We start from the raw sequence: 21,945 nt of genomic DNA on the forward strand, positions 1-21,945 counted from the left end.
CTCGCTCTTGAGTATAATAATTATATTCTTATTGCGATTGAAATAATTTTTTTTATAATTTAACCTTTTAATAGTTTAATTTTAAAAATACTGTTAGAATAAATAATAAAATTGCATGGAGTAACTTTTTTTTGGTAGAAATAATGTGACTGTAATTTTTGTTTTCGGTTTTTACAATTAGGACCCAGCAACCCACTAGATCGCCTAATTTGGTTTAGGGATCAACTCTAGTATCAAGTAATTTCACCTCATGCTGATCGCAGTTGCGGGAATCAAATTGTATTCCTCTCTACTAAGTCCATCGTCAATAATCACTAAACCAACTAACGATTAGTAATATACCTGTATTTTATATAATCATAGTGAACGCTCATATAATACAATCTTTCGTGAATTTCTGGCGTGCCAAATTGTTTTTTTTTATACTTAAAAAATGTCATGAATTTTATTTTTGTTAAAGATTAAATTTATATTTGTCAAAAATTTGACACTCCATCGATCTCATATTAAATACTTAATTGACTTTTACTAATGCAGCATACTTATGTATAATTTTTATCGTTATTAATTAAAAATAATAATATTTTTAAAATATTCATCAAAATAAATTCCAAGACATTTGGACAATTGGTATATGTGTGTTTTTTTTTTTTTTTTTGGTAAATTGGTATATGTTAACAAAACGAATCGAATCCTTGCATTTTCCTCTATGAATTTCAAAAGTTGTTTAAGTAGTAATTGCAATGCACTGACACTGACCACTAATTCTAACTTTTCGACATTCCCCATTTTACCCTCGCAACGTTTCCCTTCCCCCGCTTCCAACCTCTATATAAACACTGTCCCACCACAACAACTTCCATCACACACACTCTTCTCATTTCCATCCATTCACTCACTCTCTTCTCTCTCCTAGGGTTTCCATTTCCTTTTCCTCTTCAATGGCTCAACAAGATGCTCAAAACGGTGCTGCTTCCGAAACCACTCTTTCCTTCCTTGCTTTCAAGCCTCAGCTCTTCGTTGAAGCTCTCAAAGCAAACGACGCCGTTCTGTTCTATAAGAACGCTTTTGCTGCTGAAGAGGTTTCTCGTACTTTGAACCCTAAACGTAAGGCTGATCAAGAAACTCCTCTTGTTCTCTCTGCTGATCTCAAGATCGCTGGTTCATCTTTCGCTGTTGCTACTGTTGATGATCCTGCTTCACTGTAAGCACTTTCTTTTTTCGTTATTTTCCTTCCCTGCTCTAGATCTGTTATTGTAGTTGCATTTTCTATTTTCTTACAATTTTTGTTCATTTTTTTCCTATTTTAGTTTTATTATCTGCAATGTTTGGCTGAAAAATATTTTCGTATATTTTATATTATTTTTTTCATGTATTGTTTGATTATTTACTTGATCTGTTTTTGGATAAAGCTATTATTTATTAGATTTGATATTTTAGATTTATTTTCTCTGTATTCTTCTGTAGTTTATTTTGTTTGTAGTAGTTTCCGTAATCTTTTTATTTGTTTTTATTTGTATACTTTTATTCCACTGTTTGTGATTTTTGTCCTTTTTTTATTTTTCTATAAACGTGTCACACTCATGTTTTTTGTGTAATATTTTATTAAATATTTTGTTACTTTTTCAGCTTTTTTATTTATTTTATTAATTTTTCTTCTATTTTTAGTTACTTTGTTAGTTAATTCAATTTTGAAATTGTTTGTGTAACAGTGTGAAGAGTGGAGGAAACGGTGTCGTTTTCTCACTTGAGGCTGAGGACATTGAAGGTGCTATAGCTAAGGCGGTGAGTGCTGGAGCAGTTGCTGAAGGTGAAGTGGTGGAGTTTGAAGGCGCGTCTGGTGGTGGGCGCGTGGGGAAGGTAACTGATCCATTCGGTTACGTTTGGCAAATCAGCACTCCTGTGAAGAAAGTTGCTGATGTGGAAGCTTGATAACCGTCTGATGCTAAGAGGATCTGATCTGACCGTAGTTTAATATTTGAGTTTTTAGTTAAAATTTTAATTAGGAGAATTAAAGTTGAAATGTGTATTTTGTTCAGGAAAAGGCAAGTGTTCAGTCTTTAGTAGTTGATGACTATTATTATCCCTATGCTTAGGTATTCTCTCTAGGTTAATATTTGCGGTGCTACCTAATTGAAAAACTATTATTATCTTCTCTTTTTAAATCTTGTTGGTTTAATGCATGGCATATTCTGAATGTTCGTCAATATTTTATTGCTGTTACTCGTTAGTCGTTACTGTCTCTCGCATTGATATTTTATCAGTTAGTATTTTTATCGATAGGATTGAAAATAGAGTATTCTGACTGTGTTTTGCTAATATCTCTTTTTAAACCTCTAAAATAATATTTTTGAAATTGCTTCTGTTTCCAGTTTTATGCCAGTTATTAAAGTGTTGTATTTATTTCAAAATAAAGAGAAATTAATTATTCTTAATAATAAAAAAGAAAATTAGTCTTTTTTTTTTTTTTTGGTCAGGTAGCCTAGTGGCTTGAAATTCCACCTTTAAAGATGGATAAGTGGAGTGTCCAGGGGTCGAATCCTGGCTCCTGCATATAAAATGCTGATGTCCCAACCAATTGAGCTAAGCTCATGGGGACAAGAAAATTAGTCTTTATAATAGAAAAACATTAGTAAAAGTTTTACCAAAAGTTATTTATTTCAAAATGCTGTAGTTATAGGAGTATTATTTATATTGCGAATAATAGTATGGGTGATACTAGTTACTAGTACTTTTATTTTGGGAATGTGTAACGGGAACAAAGGCCCGCATTGCAACAAATGATGTGGGGTCTATCACTTTGCATAGACGTTGTTTAAAATTCAATAGAGCAATGTAACAAAAAAAAATAAAAAATTCAATAGAGCAAAAATATTAATCTTTTTTTATTTTGTACTTAATTAAGCAAAAATATCAATTTTAAAAAACTACTTTTCCCATGATATCTTTGATCCGTGAAATGCTAAATTGGACGCAACTTGAAATCAATTATATTTAGACGTACATACAAAAAAAAAAAAATTCATTTGGGTTGGTGTATTGATATTGGTTTGGGACCTGAGAGTGTGCTCTTCTTAAGGTCTGAGGTTTGATTATCTTTGGTGGCAATTTGGGTGAGCTAATTTAGCTTATTAAAAAAAACAATAAAAACAATTTAAAGATAAATTATTTAGTCATATTATCTATGAGTTTAATTGTTGTGCACCATTAATGTAATTTTTTTTTTACACATGCATCAAATGACGCGTTGCCACATTATTTAATAAATATGACACATCATGTGTTTCTAATTACCATACATGATGTGTCGTTATATTATTGGATGTATGTGCATATAAGTTAAATTCATTATCTAAATAATCAATTCTTTTAATTTTTTTTTCTTTTTCAAATTTTGTATATATGCCTAAGAATAATTAATTTTTATTGGTAAGCCAAAATTTATGCACAACCATTGGGTTTTCACCGAATGAGGGAGAAATAGGTATTTGATTTAAGTTTAAATTGGGAAGCTTTAGGAGATTAATTTAAAATTCAAGGTAGGTTTAAGATACGAAATCGAAGTGTTTATTTTTTGAGGAGGATAGTAGAAATTATCAATAAAAACCAGTTTAAGAAACATGCAAAAAAAAGAAGTTGCGTATTGGTAATATTTCGATGAATTACTAATAATCTTGTCATAAGATCCATCAAGAATAACTCTAATATGTGGAACTAAAATGATTTTTATAACAATGTCTCTAAATTTTTTATGATAATAATTTATAAGTGAATAATTGGGTACTCTAATGAATATATGTTCAAGTGTGCAAGAATATAGATTAAAATCTAATTCTAAAAGTAGAAATTTACATTTGAAGAACATGTTGAATGCGCTTCAAAGTCAACTCTAATAGTCTACTAGTATAGAAATCAGAAACCTGAAATCAATTCATTGAGGAAACAATTTCACTTTTTGGTTTGAACTTATTTTTTACTTGCTCTTTATGCCATAATTATCAACCACTAAGGGATTATTGTTGAAACCTAATTCCCTAAACTTTTACTACCTTTCTTCATTAGGGCTCACAACTTTCTTGCTAATTAATTAACCATATGTCTCCCCCTTAAATCACTTTTTTGCTAATATTTTATAAAAAATGACTTGTAATCATGTTTCTGTCGGATTTCCCATATGTTCCCATGCATGTTAATGTACCATTAACTTTAAATGCATAGGAGAATCCATCTTTGAAATACCAATTTTTATAATGAATCCTGCAATATTATAGGAAAAATACTGGGAAGAGCACCCAGGGAAAGTAGTTCCGCGTGAAAAGCTATTGAGGCATGTTTGATGGCAGGTTACCTTTTTTGCTTGTAAACTAACTTAGACAATCCTTGTAGGTACGATACTCTTTCTTAACACTTGCTATAGTTTTATTGTGTATACTTGCACATGTTTTCAAGCAACATTACACAATCTTTGAAAAATTTATATATAATACAAATTTAAATGAGTGCATTGTTAGAAATAATATAAAACCATTAATGTGGCCATATCCTAACAGCTTAAGCTTTTGGGATAATCGGTTATCTGACATGGTATCAGAGCCTCTATGACTAAGTGGTCTAGAGTTCGATCCCCGCTCCCCTCACTTTCTAATTAAAAAGTGGAATTTAAGCATATGGTAGGTGGGCCTATGCATTATCCACGCTTCAAGCCCAAGTGGGCTCTTGCGTGAGGGGGCGTGTTAGAAATAATATAAAACCATTAATGTGGCCATATCCTAACAGCTTAAGCTTTTGGGATAATCGGTTATCTGACATGCATATCTACTTGTGTATTCCAAGAGTATCTCCACTAGTATATATCAATTCAAATTACATATGTGAATCATTTTAAAATTTGAAACGAAAATTAATGAAATAAAATTATGTTGTTAATAATCAACTTTCATTTGAGACATCATTCCCTTTTCTCCATTTTGTTGATAAGCTTTCTTTGGCTAGTTTTTCTCAATCAAATTATGTGTCAAATATTTTCTGTACCATTTAGCTGTATCAGTAGGTATACGCTTGAGACTATCATTAAAGTCAACATGATAAAGCCCCCAATTTCCTGAATACCCCCCTTGAAATTCATATGTATCAAATGCTGACCACACAAAGTAACCACGTACGTTCACACCATCACTATCATTGTAAGCATATAAAAATATTGAAGATTAGTTTCTTGTGAAAACAATTTATAGAAGCACATCATTTCATATTCAACACCCTTTCAAACTGATGTTTATTAGGTTTGATCACATAAAACTTGGTTGCCTTTTGATATTGGGCATATTTATAACCAATAATTATAATATTTTAAAGGATGAAACTCTTCGTAAAAGGTGAATTTTTATTTATTTATTTATTTTATTTTTATGATGGGTCAAGACTTTATGTTGTAAGAATTGAAGTACTGCTTGTATTCCTTTTAAAAAACTTACTCAATTGCTGACTTGGTAGCATTTATATGTGCGGCGACATAAGCTATTCGGTGTTCGTCCCTCAATGGATTTGGGAGTTTTGAAGAACCAATACCTACACATAAATAAGATTTAACAAAAAGAATCTCGATTAGTCAATTTTGTAACATGAATTATTGATATTAGTTATAAAGTTGTAAATATGTTCAAATGAACGACGACCAACCATTTTCAGTGATGTAAATTTTGGGATTTTTGTACTTTTTCTTAATGTACACTAGCATATTATATAATCCTTCAGGATAGACATTGTTCGAACCATATTGATCCTACAAAATATCAATATTGAACAAACAATAAAAATATAATAAGTATGTTAATCCCGTAGCAAATGTCATTCTTTTAAATTATTATTGCTAATTTATCACCTGATAACCAAGGATATTTCCTTCTGCGTTAATATCTGCAATTATGAAAGAATTACCAAGAATTAATCAACCATTAATCATTGTAATTTCTTGTATTTCTCATTCATATGAAATAAGCATAATTTTATTATTAGATGAGTGATGTCAACTTCACTGGACTTTTTTTTTTATAGTGATGTCCGTGTATACCAATTAATATTTTTTTTAAAAAGGTAGAATTTAGTTATAGAAGAAACTTACTTTCTGAAACAGCTAAGGCATCATAATTGTCATACATTATCTTGGTTCTATTTGGTTCGTGTCTAGCAAAATGTGAAGTATAATAATTGATCCCAACAAAATTTGTGCTTCCTTTTAACATGTGTTTTTCCTTTTTAGTGAATTTGGGCAGTCTATTTCCCACTAGCTTTTTCATTATTTGTGGATAATCCCCGTAGAACAATGGATCTAAAACCCTGCATGTACGAATAATATGTAGCTAAATATATAATAGGATTTAAAAATTCAAGTAGCGTAACATCAAAATAGTGATAAAGTCTAAACTGTGTGTGGTTTGTAGGATAAGTACAATTCACTTACCATCCCCAATAGAAATCCATTAGTCTTTGAGTAGCAATCACATCCTCTGGTTTTGAACTGTATGGAACATATCTTCCCGTTGAAAGAACAAGTCCTATTTCCCCCCCTTGTATTGCCTATATCAAATATTTAATTAAAAATAACAATATTTTAAATTTATAATTTAAAATTCTATTTATTTTGTAAACCTTTAATTAATGTTGATAATTGTTAATATCAATATGTTGTTTACTAAATCAAGTGTAAAAACTTTTATTTTTGACAAACCAACGATTACTACTACTACTATTTTAATCAAGGAGGATTCCCGTCATTCATGTTGTTGTGAATCAAATATGTTAATCTACATATATTTTGATTTAATATTGATGCTATATTTCTAATATGTGATTTCCAATATATGTCTTACTTGGAATTTTGTTCTGTATAGCTTTGATGTGGTAGCATGAGCTAGGAGGAAGTTATGAAGTATAGTATATGATTGTGTACACATTTTAGTATTTTGGCATCCCTGATCAGTAGATATATGATCAATGTTGAACATGAATGTAAATATAGCTACGACTTCTGCCTCATTGAATGTAGTCCAATGTTTTACTCTATCTCCATATGTTTTGAATAGAAATTCACTATACTCCTTGTAATATTTCCTGAAATTCAATTTTTATTTAAAAATATAAGCATGTATGTTGAAATTCCATAATCTTTGTCTAGATTATTTTTAAAGTTAAATCAATTTATTGAAAAATAAAATATGATAATATTAAGGTAAATTTACACGATGGAGCGATTTAAGAAGCCGCCAAACTTCTGTTCAAGAGCCAATGGATAGTCAAAGTGCATAATACCCACAAATGGTTCAATATCTACACATTTAAGAGAGTATCATGTAAGCAAAAATATACTAAAATTGGTAGCATGTATTTTAAACAAAATTCTCATTGATTATAATTACCACAATAAATATGAGATACTTCAATTCGTACCATTTTTTAGTAACTCATTGATTAAATTGTTGTAAAAGTTGATGCCTTCTTGGTTTATACCTCCTTTCAAAGTTCCATCTATATGATCGATTGTTGAAATTGAAGAAAAAGATAAAGATATTAGTATTATCAAATAATATATTCAAACATTATTTGTTGTCCATATGAAATAGAGTTTAAAGAATACTTGCTCACAATGTGAGGTGTCTTGTGCTACTATATCATTTTATTTAGGGTAAATAGTGTCATACCCCCTGCAAAATAGGCGAGTTTTGCGTTACCCCCTGCAAAATATTTTTTTGAGATTACCCCCTGCAATGTCAAGATTCCTTGCGTTACCCCCCTGGCTCAACAAGTGGGCATATGACATGGACGAATCTTGACGTGGCATGACACGTGGAAATTAATTAATTTTTTATTGCCAACTCAGTAATTATTTATTTTTTAATTAAAAAAAAATTTAAAAAACTTTTTTTTTAAAGAATTTTTTTTTTTACGGTAACTTTTTTTTAAAGAAATCTTTTTTTTTTAAAGAAACTTTTTTTTAAAGAAACTTTTTTTTTTAAAGAAATTTTTTTATTTAAAGAAACTTTTTTTTTCGTTCCGTTCATATGCAGCGATTGTTCTTCGTTTTCAATTTCAATTTGGGGGTTAGGGCAAAGCGATTGTTCTTGCGTTACTATGTGATTGCAGTTTTTTTTTTGTTACTCTATTATTATTAGTTATTATTATTATTATTATTAGTTTTTTGGTTACTATTATTATTTTTAGTTTTTTTTTCATCTTCTTTTTTTTTTGTTACTCTATTATTAGTTATTATATATATAAGAATTTTTTTTATATATATATAATAACAACTTTTAGTCAAAAAAAAAAACTTTCTTTTAAGTAAGTTCATAAAAATATAACAACTTTTAAGTTTTTTTTTTTATTTTTTTAATTAAAAACCCACATTAATTAATGAGTTGGCAATTAAAAATAAATAAAAAATAAATTAATTTCCACGTGTCATGCCACGTCAAGATTCTTCCATGTCATATGCCCACTTGTTGAGCCAGGGGGGTAACGCAAAGAATCTTGACATTGCAGGGGGGTAATCTCAAAAAAATATTTTGCAGGGGGTAACGCAAAACTCTGCTATTTTGCAGGGGGGTATAACACTATTTACCCTTTTATTTATTTAAGCAAAAAAACAAAGTAACATATTCCAAAATAAAAAAAAGGAATGAATAACGTACCAAACAATAAAAGGAACGAATAAATATTATTTTAGTTCATAACTTTTACCTGGCATTATTCTATTCCAAGATATCGACATTCTGTATGAATTCACTCCAAGTCTCTTCAAATGTTGCACATCCTCCTATATGACCACATATACAAATTAAACACATAAAATTAATCACACTATTTTAATGAATAATCTTCCTTTCTATTGCTTCCCTATCAAGATATAAATTCGCTAATTAACGATGAATAATAACGTTGGTTTGGATTGTAATCTAATAATTAGTGTAATATTGTTAGCTTGGTGGTTAGAGACTTAGAGTTAAGAGTTAAATATTCGAGATGGATGAGTCATCATTCTTATCTAAAATCTATAATATGTAACATGTGTGCCAAAAAAAAAACTACAATCGATGAAATCACCTTATATCGTTTGTAATGTTCAATCTTTGTTGCAAATTTATCAGAATCTCTATATCCACCTGCTTGTTAAAATGAAAGGGAAAAATAAATTATTAAGTTTGACACATAAACTATCGAAAAATAAAAAGACAATACATATTCAAGATCAAAGGAAAAATGGAACTTCTATGGTCCAGTGACCTTATGATCACGTAAGGTTCAATTCTTTGTTGAAGAATTAATTAAACCATTCATTTTTTTAAGGAAAAACTAAGATTAAATTAAAATAACACTAACTAGTTTTTTTTTCGGCTTTGAAATTCACTTTTAATTTTTTTTACTATATTTTATTTTACATTACCTTTTTCTTTATTTAGAATCTTACATATTTGTATAAAAAATATTTAAGATGTTAAATGTACAAAATTTTAACTAATTTTTCCACCTATTTTTTATGTCTTTAATTACAACATTATTTAGTTTTATGGAAAAAAAACTAAACTATCCGGTATTTTTTGTAACCGAACCATAGAACCTTTTTAGAAAAAAAATAATTAACCACTAAAATTGGGTATCATATAATAAAATGATCATACAATTAATTTTTTTGTTGCTTTATCTTTAAATTTCTTTTGCTAATTACATTTTTTCCCTAGTATATAAAAGTGTGTGTGTATATATATATAAAAGAATATATAAGCATATATGTCGAACCTTTATTTTGGTTAGAAATTATGTCATCCCATATACCAAGTCATCTTCCTCCTTCATGACATCCTCCTTCGATCTATCATTACCAAAAACTTGTTAGCAATAAATTAACTTATATAATACTAAACAATTAAGATATTATATATCTTATAAATTTTATTACAAGAGCCATTATATATACATGCCTACCAATTGTTAACATGTAACTGAAGGGCAGAAGATCCGGCGCCAAACAAAAACCCATCTGGAAATGATGCCCGATTTGGATACTTTGAAGAATTTACAAATTTCAATATGGAATCGTATGGACTAGTCGTAGTTGCTTCTCTAATCTATATATAAATTCAACAATAACATCATGTTAATTAATTAATATATACTAAAATGAATGAGTTTTGACACAGTTTTGTGTCTATGTCTAAAATTAATTTAATCATGAGTACCTGTGAAACTGAGAAGTCATGATGTGTTGGTTTATGCTTGAGAAAAAGATCTGTAACAGTAACATAATACAATTAATTGCAGTGAAAAACACTGATTCTTTTTTATAGGGTTCATACTTTTTTCTTTGGTACATTTTTTTGGGCACATTTTATAGGGTTCATACTATGTTAACTCTTTTATATATAAACACACTATTTTAGATATGTCACCAATAAAATAAAATAAAAAAAACTAGGAGCTCTCTTTTTATGGTGTATTGATAAAGAAGTTTAATGTTATATTCCAAACATAACAACATATATACTAATTAACTTATATGTAAATTAAAAGAATTATAATTCCTTAATTATCTATTTGACACAATTGTTCCCTTATATTATGAATTCCAACTTCAATACCAAAATTGCATTGCCAAAGATATATTACTATTTATTCACCATTAAAACATTACTATTTTTTATTAATAAAAATATTTTTCATTCATGTAAAGTCTGAAGAAGATCATCATCCAAATAAATAAAATACATACATCCTTTTACTTCAGCTGGAATGTTGGGAAGCAAAAGAAGGAACAAGATTGCAGCAATAGATTTAGATATCTTCAAAGATATTTGAACCATTTTTGTATCGAAGAGAACACAAAAATTAGATGAAAATGAAATCACAATTTTACTTCGTTTATATAGCATAAAGAATGAGTCTACATTTTGTAACAACTTTCTACGGTTATGACAACTTATAAGATGACTTTTTATTTTAAAAAAATAGACTAGATTTTTAAGTATTCTAACAAAAATCTATTATTGTCTGTTTGAATTTTTTAATCTTGGCAAATAAAAATTGTGCTATATATATCGACTTTCCATCAAATTTTTTTTTTTGTGTTAACAAATACATTATTACTGATTTTGTTTCCTTCAAAATAATATACAGTTGAATTTATGAATTTTTTCTTGAAAAAATAATAAATTTTTTGAGAGTGTTGGCGGTCAATTTTATTTTATTTTTATTTTTTAAAAATTGTTGTTTATGATGTATTTCCACACACACACACACACACACACATATATATATATATATATATATATATATATATATATATATATATATATATATATATATATATATATATATATATATATATATATATATATATATATATATATATATATGCCAGTTTGACATCATTATATTATTATGTTTGAGGTAATTCATAACTATGATCCGCCACTTCCCTATTATTATTATTATTAATATTAGAAAAATACTAACAAGTGTCTCCGGGATACTCCTTAAGCACCTTTAATTATAAGTTTTTATAAATTTTTTATGAAAATACGTTAACTCAACGCATTGAAAATTGTAGTGCCCAGTGGAATTCGTTAGCAAGACCATTATTATTATTATTATTATTATTATTATTATTATTATTATTATTATTATTATTATTATTATTATTATTATTATTATGTTGCAAGAATCATCATCCCTAATTTTTCTATTTCTCCCAAATTAATCTACTTCATCTCCATCAATTGCTATTTTTTCCCAATCCATAATTTCTTTCAGATTCATCTCGTTGGATTCTTCTTTTCTATTAAGTTCGGTTGCAAATTTGAAGAGTAAAAATGGTAGAAGTTCGCTAAGCAATGCATATATGATGTTTCTTATGGGTTCATGTGTGACTTTTGGATGACTAAAATTTGAGTGAAATAAAGACGAGGATTAAGGAGGTTTGGGGAAATTGAAGAAGCTCAAATTTTTCACTATTTTCATCAATTTAGAAATTAACAAGGCGAGTCTCTTAAACTAGGTTACAAATCTTTTGGTAGAAGTAAAAATTTAACCATGCATGATAAATAGAAATTCCCATTGTGATCCTCATAATTAGTAGTTCAACTCTTAGATTATAAGAGTAAGAATCAATATAGTGTGGACTTTATAAGTTATGATCTCTGTATTGTTGTTTAGTCTTCATGATTTAGTTTGATTGGTGTGTCATTCCTAGGAAGTTCATACTGATTTTGTTGTTGTAACAAAGAGAACAACCTATGAGTTTAGTACTCGAAGTAAGTTGATGTATTTCTTATCCGTTCAGCACAACGAAGAGATAATGTAGTCTATGTGCAATGATGAAATGAGATAGTTTTTATATATTTTGTTGATAGCTAACTAACACTTAGGGTCCGTTTGATCTGCTAAAAAATAAGGGACTGGACAGGACAACTGTAGTTGTACTATGTTTGATTGTAAAACTGTTTCAGGAACTGGACAAACTGGGAGGCAATGGACAGGACAAAAACAGAATTTTTTGTCCCTCACTAAACCACAGCACAACTTTTTGTCCGCAGTACAAGTTGTCTAAAATGCCAAAATACCATTTTATTAACAAAATATAGTTTAAGACAAAAAAATGTTCAATATCCCAAAAGTTTGTTCTGTGCTGTTCTGTCATGTGTTGTGCTGTTCTGTCTTGTACTGTTCTGTCCAGTACTTACCCTTTAACAAATCAAACACACCCTTAGAGAACTACGTAACTCTGATTCTCTAATTGTTTAGGGATACGTAGGACCAGAGATCTCTCCTGTCGAGCTATAATCTCAGTAACTCTATACTTTTTTTATATCGACGAAAAACAAAATTAATAATTTTTTAGAGATTAAAAACTTATTTAACCTTATTATTTTTTTGTTTAAAATCACTATACCTAATATGATTCCGTGAATTTTATCGCAAATCTAAACGTACACTATAACAAAACATACAATTTGAATGCGTATGAAAAAATATTTATTGAGAAAGATAAACTACTTAAATAAATATCAATTATCTCGGATGAATTAATCTCTACAATTATGTGGACGATATCTTCGGTTTCTTTTTAGAAAAGTTACACTATGGCAACAATTCAAAGGACTGCAACACGCGTTTCATAGTATGAGACCAACTATGTGAATATTTTGAGTTTGTTAAAATTTTGGACAGTGGGGTCATGTTTCAGTTTGATGTGCGGTCCCCCCTCTCTCTCCATTGCAGAACATAACTTACTTCTGGTGTTATTTTGTGGTAACAAGAAGTGAAATGGAATACTCGTGATGGTTGTGTTTGTATGAAGACACGACAAAACAAATAGAGTAGTAACAACTGTACCAAAATGAAGATCCAAGAGATTTTATTTTGACACTTCCTAGCCTTAGTTTTTAAAAATAATTTTAGACTTTGGACGTTATAAAAAGAAAATTTTAACTATTTTTTGAAAAAATAAGGCCTCGAGTTCAAGCCTCGGAACGAGTTTTTGAAGTTTCAAGTTAAAACTTGAACTGGGTTGGTAGTTAATCGTTAAGGAATCTCGACTTCTTAGAGGGTGGTCACTTTTTTATTGGTCTTTGCAGTGGCTGCATCTTTGCACCGCCGCTGTTATAAATTGTTCTCTTAACTATTTTATTTTCGATTATTTTAAAAAAAAATTGGATAAGTTTAGGGTCAGTCTTGAGTTTTTTTGAAGTCATATGCAAATATTAAAAATAACCCTTTAATAAAATTCCTGCATGAAGAGAGGCAAACCTTCAACCACTATTAGAAATTGGAAAAAGAGAGAAATGATCTCCCTATCTCAATTCCCTCTAAAAAATGAATTCTCCCATGGGGTTCCCGTTAACAAGTACCAAAGTCGAAGCAGAAATAATGCCTCCTCTCTTCTTTTATCTTCCAATTTTTTTAAGACACGCTCATCTACTTATCAGCGTTTTGACATCCTCTAAATGCTTGAGAAGTGGAGAATTTCTTATCACCACAAGAGCATCTTCAAAGAGGTTTTATTATTGAGTTTTAAACATTAAGGAATTATCCACTTCTCAGGCACTTGGAGGACACCAAAATGCTCACGAGCGCATGAGCGTGGGTTAAAAAACATGGAAGAGTAACAAAGAAGAGAGGATGCATTACTTCTACTACGGCTTAAGTACTTTTTAACGGGGACCAAATAATTCATTTTGAAAGGAGATTGAGATAGAGAGGTCATTTATCTCCTTTTCTATTTCTAATAGTGCCTAAAGGTTTACCTCTATTCATGCAGGCATTTTTATTATTTTCAAATTTGAGCGGATCATTTTTTATGATATTTCATTTACTGTTTTCCGACGACACTTGGATACTAATCGAGCTATTAGAGCTATTTTATTATTATTTGAATTGATGTTTGATCTGCAAGTAAATTTTTTTAGGATATCAATTAGATACAAATCCCTAAGACACAACAATAATATTTTGAATACAAAAAAATAAAATAAATAAAATATTTCTCTTCTACGCGTTCCGAAGTTTTTATAAGGGTAAAAAAGAAAAAATAGGGGATAGAAAAAAAACACGGGAGTGGGAAGAGAAAAATTGATTACCGGGCTGGCAATGAGAGGAAGAGATAAGCCCAACCCAAAAATACAATAGGCTGCAACCATTTTAAGACCCGCGTGTTTAGATTATTAATATTTAATATTTTGTTCTTGATGTTTTAGTTAAGCTTGTGCTTAAACTTTGTTTAAAAATTATTATGTTTTTTTTTAAGGTTTTAAAATTATTATGTTAAAAAATATATTTTTATGGTGAAAATAAAAAGCGTTTTTGATTACTTTTTTGAAGTAACCCATTTAAAATGTAAGAGAGAGAAATACAACATCTCATTTTATAATTTTAAACAAATACAAAATAATATTTTTCTGAAAAATCTCTAAAAATTACTCTAAATTATTTATATCAAAATGATTATTTAAAAAAAATTTAAACACAAATGTAGCAAAACATAATAAATAATGAATAATTTTTAAAAAACAATTTTTTTGTACCTTTAGTAATAGCTTGTAGGGGATGATTCGTGAACAACGAGCCAAGTAAGACAGAAGAATCAAGCATAAAAGTAGTCTGTCAAATGAAATTGATGGGCTCAAAACATTAACAAAGTTCTATCCATTTTGAGTGTCAATTCAAATGGGTCGCACTTATGTATGATGAATGATAGTTTGGATTTAACACAGTTATTGTGTGGATTTAATAACTATTTATGACCGTATTATCAAAATGGATTATTGAGATTAAATAACGTAAAATTCGACTGTTCATACATAACCTCATGAATGAGTTACAATAGTAGATCCATGTCCATGGATGAGTCTATATGGTTCTCGCGTTTGTGTGATCGCTCTTTTTATTAACAAAGATCTTTGTGCCTCTATGTATTACCAACACAAACTAAAAAAATGAAAAGAAAAGAAAAAAAAAAGGGGGGGTTGGAGGAGTAAGAGAGATTATCTCTGCTTGTTTTCTATTATCCCTTTTGGTTTTGAGGTGGAGAATTTTGACACTACACAAATAATAGGAACGAAAAAGACAAATAGGACATGACGGAGTTCGGAGTTTGTGAATGAAGGAGAGGGTGAGGTATAGGTTTTAAATATAATAAAATAAATTTAGTCAAAAACATAAAATAAATGTAATAATTGCAATACTGCTATTAATTTAATAATAATAATAATAATAATAATAATAATAATAATAATAATAAATGTTATTAAAAATAAATGGCAAGAAATCAAATTGTTTCGTAAATGTTAAATCCAATACCGAAAGAGCTGTCAAGAAAACACAACCACCTTAAGAGGCGCACAAGACTTCCAAAGGCTAGTAAGAACCGTAGTCAGAGCTACAAGTCGAACCATCACTCCCTGGACCTCACCTAAGAGAGACAAGCAGGTTGATTTAATCGAGTACATCCTAAAGGACTCAAACCTCCAAGACCAAGAATCCGCAGATAAGAAAAGAGACACTGAGTCCAGCAACACGAGGAGCCCACAATGGAGCTCCTGCTCCTAAACAAAAAGCTGCCTCCTCCACTAAAACTCCCATACCACACCCCCACCATCCCATTTGCCAAAACCCCCAACTTGCGATTCCTGTTTGATGGACACTTGGAACAACCTCAAAAATTGAACCTTCAATGGAACCTCCCCAACCAGGGATCAGACAAAAAAGAAGTTGAGAGACCATTACCATTCACCTTTTTAACTCATGTGGAGAACCAATCTGATTAGGACTCTAGAGAGGACCCAATAATTAACAAACTAATTTAATTAATCGACACAAACAAAATTTTGGATAATTTGATCAAATAACTTAATAAAAGATAAATTACTTCTTTTTATTCCACTAACTAAAATTTTACGGGTCAATTTTTTGTAAGAGTCTAAAGTTAGGGTAACAAATATTATTATAAAAATTAAGGAATTAAAATCACAAATTTGTGGAAGTTAAGGAATAAATGTACAATTTAGCCTATCTTAAATTGTGACCCTTCCAATCAATCGTTAGTTGGTTCAGTGGTGATTGACGCTGAACTTGGTAGGAAGGACCGTGGTTCGATCCTCCGCAACTGCGATCGGGAGGGAGCTGGAACCACTTGATGTCAGAACTGACCCCTGAATCAGATTAAACTGGGGTGAAAAACCCAAAAAAAAAAAAAAAAACTGTGACCCTTCCTTTTTTATTTTTAATCCCCTTCCATTCCACTAACTGTTTATGAATCGGGAGTCGCTAACCAATCGAAACGTGACAAAATAAAAATAATAACAAGGGGGGTCTGTATATTATTGTTGAAAATTTTGTGACCTCACATAATATTCCATGACAGACGTATAAAACATCTTTTACTAGTAAAAGGAAGGTTGAATTGTCCATAGGCCTTCATTGTGATGATGTGGCACCTCTAAAAAAACTCCATATTTTTATTGAAAATTTACCAACTTCTCTTAATTATTATTAAAAATATCTAAAATAAAATTTATCCTCCACAAATTAAATTTCATGTCTAATGATTAATACATGAATAGAAAAAGAAACCCCCATAATTCCAAAATACTATATTTTGGCATATATAAAATGATAAATATGGATTAATAGAAAACGTAAATGACTAAATAATTAAGAGTAACCTAAATATCCATATACTTGCCCAAATAAAAAACTTAATTCGTATATATGGATCAATAAAACATTCATACGTAAAAACCAAAAAAATATATCCATATGTCACTAAAATATGTACATATAAATTATATGTATATATAATTTTTAGTATTGTTATTAAATATATATAATCTAATTTTCTAAAAAAACCAAGATAAATATGTCACTAAAATATGTACATATAAATTATATGTATATATAATTTTTAGTATTGTTATTAAATATATATAATCTAATTTTCTAAAAAAACCAAGATAAATCATATTAATATATATATTATTACACATTGCAAGAGGTTAAATCAACAATCAAACGATTAGCTTATCAAAAAAAAAAACAATCAAACGATTAATTACAAGGGATAAAAACAATTATGATTGACCCTTAGGTATTCATATGATGCAACTATAACTGCAAAATTATTATTATTATTATATTATACAATTAACCCTCATGATTGTTGGAGTTCCTTTCAATAATTATATATAAAAAAAACACTGTATGTTTTACCACAATGGTCTTTATAAATATTGATACTCACACATCACTACTTGCCCATGGTCTCATATTTTGTAATCTTATTTTTTTCTTTTTTGTGTTTTCTAACCTTCTTTGTAGTAATTTCATCACATCATGTCTACTCTTGAGTAAATCAACTACACTATCTTATTGTTTCAAGGAAAAATGTAATTCTATTTTCTAATGTATTTTCCTCATTGTTTTTGGGATAGGTTCTTTTTTTTCTTTCAAATATAGCAATGAAATGTATATTCAAGAATAACATTGCGACAATGAAAAATATATATAACTGCAATTTCTTAACTTTTTTTTAGTGGTACTTGGTTTTAATAGAGAAGATTTGGAAATGTAATACAAGTTGGTCGTATGAAGCAAATTTGGAAGAATTTAATCTCTACTTGGTTAGAGGTGTTTTCATATGCTTAATCATCTTGGTTAGGATTCAAATAAGTGGATTGGGCTGGTACGAAGGTTTTCAAGTTTGCAATTGAGCTAAGTTGTATTTTAATTTCTTTATTACTTTTAGAATAAACTCATTTAAGTCACTAAGAAAAATCATAAGATTCCATTTAGTTTATAAGACAAATATTTTGTTTGATTGATGAAGGAAAAGTGGCGTAGCAATTTAGTCACTACTTTACAATTTATACTTTTTTATTACACCAACATTTTAACTACTAATTTTGATATTCCATTGCTTAAAAAGACACATAAAATTAAAGATGCAAACAAATTAAAGAGAGGATAGTGGCATAAACCTCACTAAGAAAAATAAAATTAAACCAAAATAGAAAAGAAAAAGAATTAAGCATATGGTGAAAATGATAAACGAAACCACTAGCTAAATAATTCTGACAAATAAAAGGCAAAGAAATCTTAATAAGTAATATAAAATGTTATATTATATTTATCTATTTTATTATTTAAATTACTCTCTAAGCATAATAGTATTTAGGAGATAAGATATTATAGTTATGAGTGAGAACATAGTGAGATAGTCTTAAGTATAAGATGACATGTTGAATGTTAAATTCTTATAATATCATGCAAACTAAAAAAAGAAGAATAGTATTTCTTTATCTTTGTACTTTCGAACAGGTGGAGGGTGTTGAAGCCCTAGATTTAGACCCCCAAAAATAATTTTTTTGGTAAAGGATTTAGGCCCCAAATTTTTTTTATCACCTTTATACTATAAGAAAAGTTTACAATCTCTATTAAAAAACATTTTCATCATCTCTTTTAATTAAATTAAATCATTTTAATTTTAATTATCTTTAATTAAATCATTTTAATTTTAATTATCAATATATCAAATTATCACTATATAACTTCTTACACAAGGGACCAACTAACTAAAATGAAAAATTAAATTAAAAGGGACCAACTAATATATAAGATTTATATAACCACAAAATATTCATGACTATTGAAATTCTTTCAATACTAATAAAAAAAACGTGTGTCTCTCTTCATTGCATAGTTAATTGGTTCCTAAATGAAAAATTTAATTAAAAGGGACAATATAACCACAAAATATATTCTTTCAATACTAAGAAAGAAAAAAAAAAGTGTCTAAGACTATTGGAATTATCTTCATTTCATAGTTAATTGGTCCCTAAATGACAAATGAAAAATTTAATTAAAAGAGACCAACTATTGATATCGATTTATACATATCCATTAGAATTATCAAAAATTGGATGGATTTTCAAAAGAAATTGGATGTGGCACTCTATAAAAAAAGTTTACAATCTCTATTAAAACCTTTTCATATTTCATATAATAGAGTTACTCTAATAATAAATAATAAACAATAATAATATATTAAGAAAAAAACTAACACAATTTATTGTTGTTGAATTGAGACAAAAATGAATTGCAAGCAATGAAAGGTGGAACGATGCTTCATGTTATTGTTTTATTAATTGCATTGCAATATATTATTAAAATATATATTGTATGTTACAATTCCCTATTAATGCAATTGAAAACAAAGAATTCTTGGAGACACTAATATTGAATATGTAAATTTAGCTAATTATCAAACACAAGCTCTATATAAAGTTAACCCAAAAGCTAATTATCACCACCATATTGAATATGTAAATTTACATTGAAGTCTAGCTTCTATGTTTTAACAAAATTTTAATTTATCTATCTTATGGCAAAAACTCTATGGTTTCTTTGTCTGACATCTCCATGAGAAAAAGTTATGCATCTTCACCTTCCATGTGTTAAAGTTACACATTATAGTCTCTTGAATTGATTTAAAAGCTATCGTGTGCATATATATAGTTACATCATAAGTATATTGGTTTTTGTCCTTGGTAGGTGATGGTGTCTAACCTCTTAGAATATCAGGTATGTCTACATGTGATTGATTAAGAAATTGATATACATATATGTGATAGTTGCCTATTAATATGTTTGTAAATTGGAATTTTCCTACTACTCTGAGTTTAGAACATCTCTAATAATTTTCTATATTTCTTTTTTAGGTTGGATATTTTTTTAAATATCAACCGGTGTTTTGTTCGATGATTAATTAAACTTTGAGTTGAATCGATTAATATGAATATGACTATTTTTTCATGTGAAGGAGGAGAACAGGATAAAACATACTTCTATTTTTGCTTACGTTACATCCTTGCTCCTTATAAAGCCTATGAAATGACACCTCATGTAAGGATGTGTATTTAACTCTAATGGGAGTTTGTAAACCATCATTTTTTTTATTGATATAATGTTTGTAATTAGACAGCTTTTCTTTTTCATTTATTATTTTATTAGTCTAATGTTTTAGCTTATTTGTTTCTTATTTTCTTTTTCATTTATTATTTTATATAAGGTAGAAGATTTGTATAAAAAATTGTTGATTAATAGGAATATAATTATTTTTTTTCATGTGAATAAGTTGAAGAGGATAAAAGAGACTTCAATTTATTGATTTTGAAGTGCCTTAAAATTTATATAGATCGAGGGTATATTGATGTTGGAGGCATTCAATTAAAAGAGGACAATCCAAATAATTTAGAAATATAAATATGTGTCTCATTTTTAAATATTATATTGTCTACAATGTATAGGTGATCTACTTGATCTCGATCAAGAGAAACATAGAAACAAAAACAAAGTAGAAATTACAATAAGTTTTTTTTTTTTTTTTGTAGTTGACACTCAAGTCATGCGGTTCTTATAATTGTAATACATGCAAGAAGTATATTGATTCAACTTGACTTAGAGGTTGTCCAAATATATAATCTTCATGCATTTATCGTATAACATTTGCCTAATCCTGGATGGTTCAATATGAATATATATGAATTTTAATAGACGGTCCTATTTTAATCTACGCATGTCATCTTATTCTTACAACCATAAAATGAATCGATGAAAAGAATTGTGCTAAATACTTTTTCCTCCCACTTAGAATTGTACTAAAAACTTTCTAAATTAAATTAAAAAAAGACAAAAATTATTAAATAAAAATTGTTGATGCTCATTTGTCAAAAGAAATTTTAGAAATTATTAAAACCGTAGATGTTAAAATATATTTACATATATTTAGAAAATATAATCACACATATATTTAAACATATTTACACACAACTAAAATTCACCAATAATTCAAAAATTATTAATTTAATTTACACAATAATATAATTTTTTGGATAAATTAAGTACATATTCTAAAAGATTGTTTACGTTACGGCTGAAAATAAAATAGTGGAATATTTATAAGAATAAGATGACATTTCTTTAAGCAAATAAGAAGATGACACATGTTAAATCTTAAATTCATCTATAAGACTTTCTTTACCTTAACCAAATAACTAAACCTAAATTCAAATATCTAAAATCTTCGTCCAAACTTATACATCAACAACAAGAAATATTCGAGTTTATATAATATAATAAGAAAAATAAAATAAATGTTCAAGAAAATATTAAATAAGAGGGACAAAAACTAACAATAATTTTGAAGAGACACAAACCTCGCCAAGAAAAAGAAAAACAAACCAAAAACAAAAGGACCAAGCAAAAAAAAATGTGAACCAAACAATAGACTAAAAAATTGGGACTAATAAAGTTGGAATAAAATTTCACCAAGTGAATAGTGAGAATAAACTCCAAGAGAACGAGAGATGAGTAAGTAGATAAGCTATTTGGAACCTTAAATTGCAT

General features: G+C 28.4%; 1 protein-coding gene and 1 pseudogene across 1 annotated transcript; one reads left to right on the forward strand and one right to left on the reverse strand.

The window, feature by feature from the left end:
- The first annotated feature begins 844 nt into the window (after positions 1-844).
- LOC123889771 (uncharacterized protein At5g48480) lies at positions 845-2,230 on the forward strand. Its single transcript, XM_045939263.1, has 2 exons — positions 845-1,204; positions 1,713-2,230. The coding sequence occupies exons 1-2, from the start codon at positions 942-944 to the stop codon at positions 1,930-1,932; spliced, it is 483 nt and encodes a 160-aa protein (XP_045795219.1). The 5' UTR covers positions 845-941; the 3' UTR covers positions 1,933-2,230.
- A 2,758-nt stretch (positions 2,231-4,988) lies between these two features.
- On the reverse strand, positions 4,989-10,850 carry LOC123892020 (annotated as a pseudogene).
- Between the last annotated feature and the right edge of the window lie 11,095 nt (positions 10,851-21,945).

This window comes from Trifolium pratense, linkage group LG6 (genome assembly GCF_020283565.1).
Source record: "Trifolium pratense cultivar HEN17-A07 linkage group LG6, ARS_RC_1.1, whole genome shotgun sequence".
Classification (NCBI taxonomy): Eukaryota; Viridiplantae; Streptophyta; class Magnoliopsida; order Fabales; family Fabaceae; genus Trifolium; species Trifolium pratense.

Coding starts and splice junctions, on each gene's coding strand:
- LOC123889771 (XM_045939263.1), top strand. CDS start 942: ATGGCTCAACAAGATGCTCAAAACGGTGCTGCTTCCGAAACCACTCTT. Junction 1,205..1,712: donor GTTGATGATCCTGCTTCACT/GTAAGCACTTTC, acceptor TTTGTGTAACAG/TGTGAAGAGTGGAGGAAACG.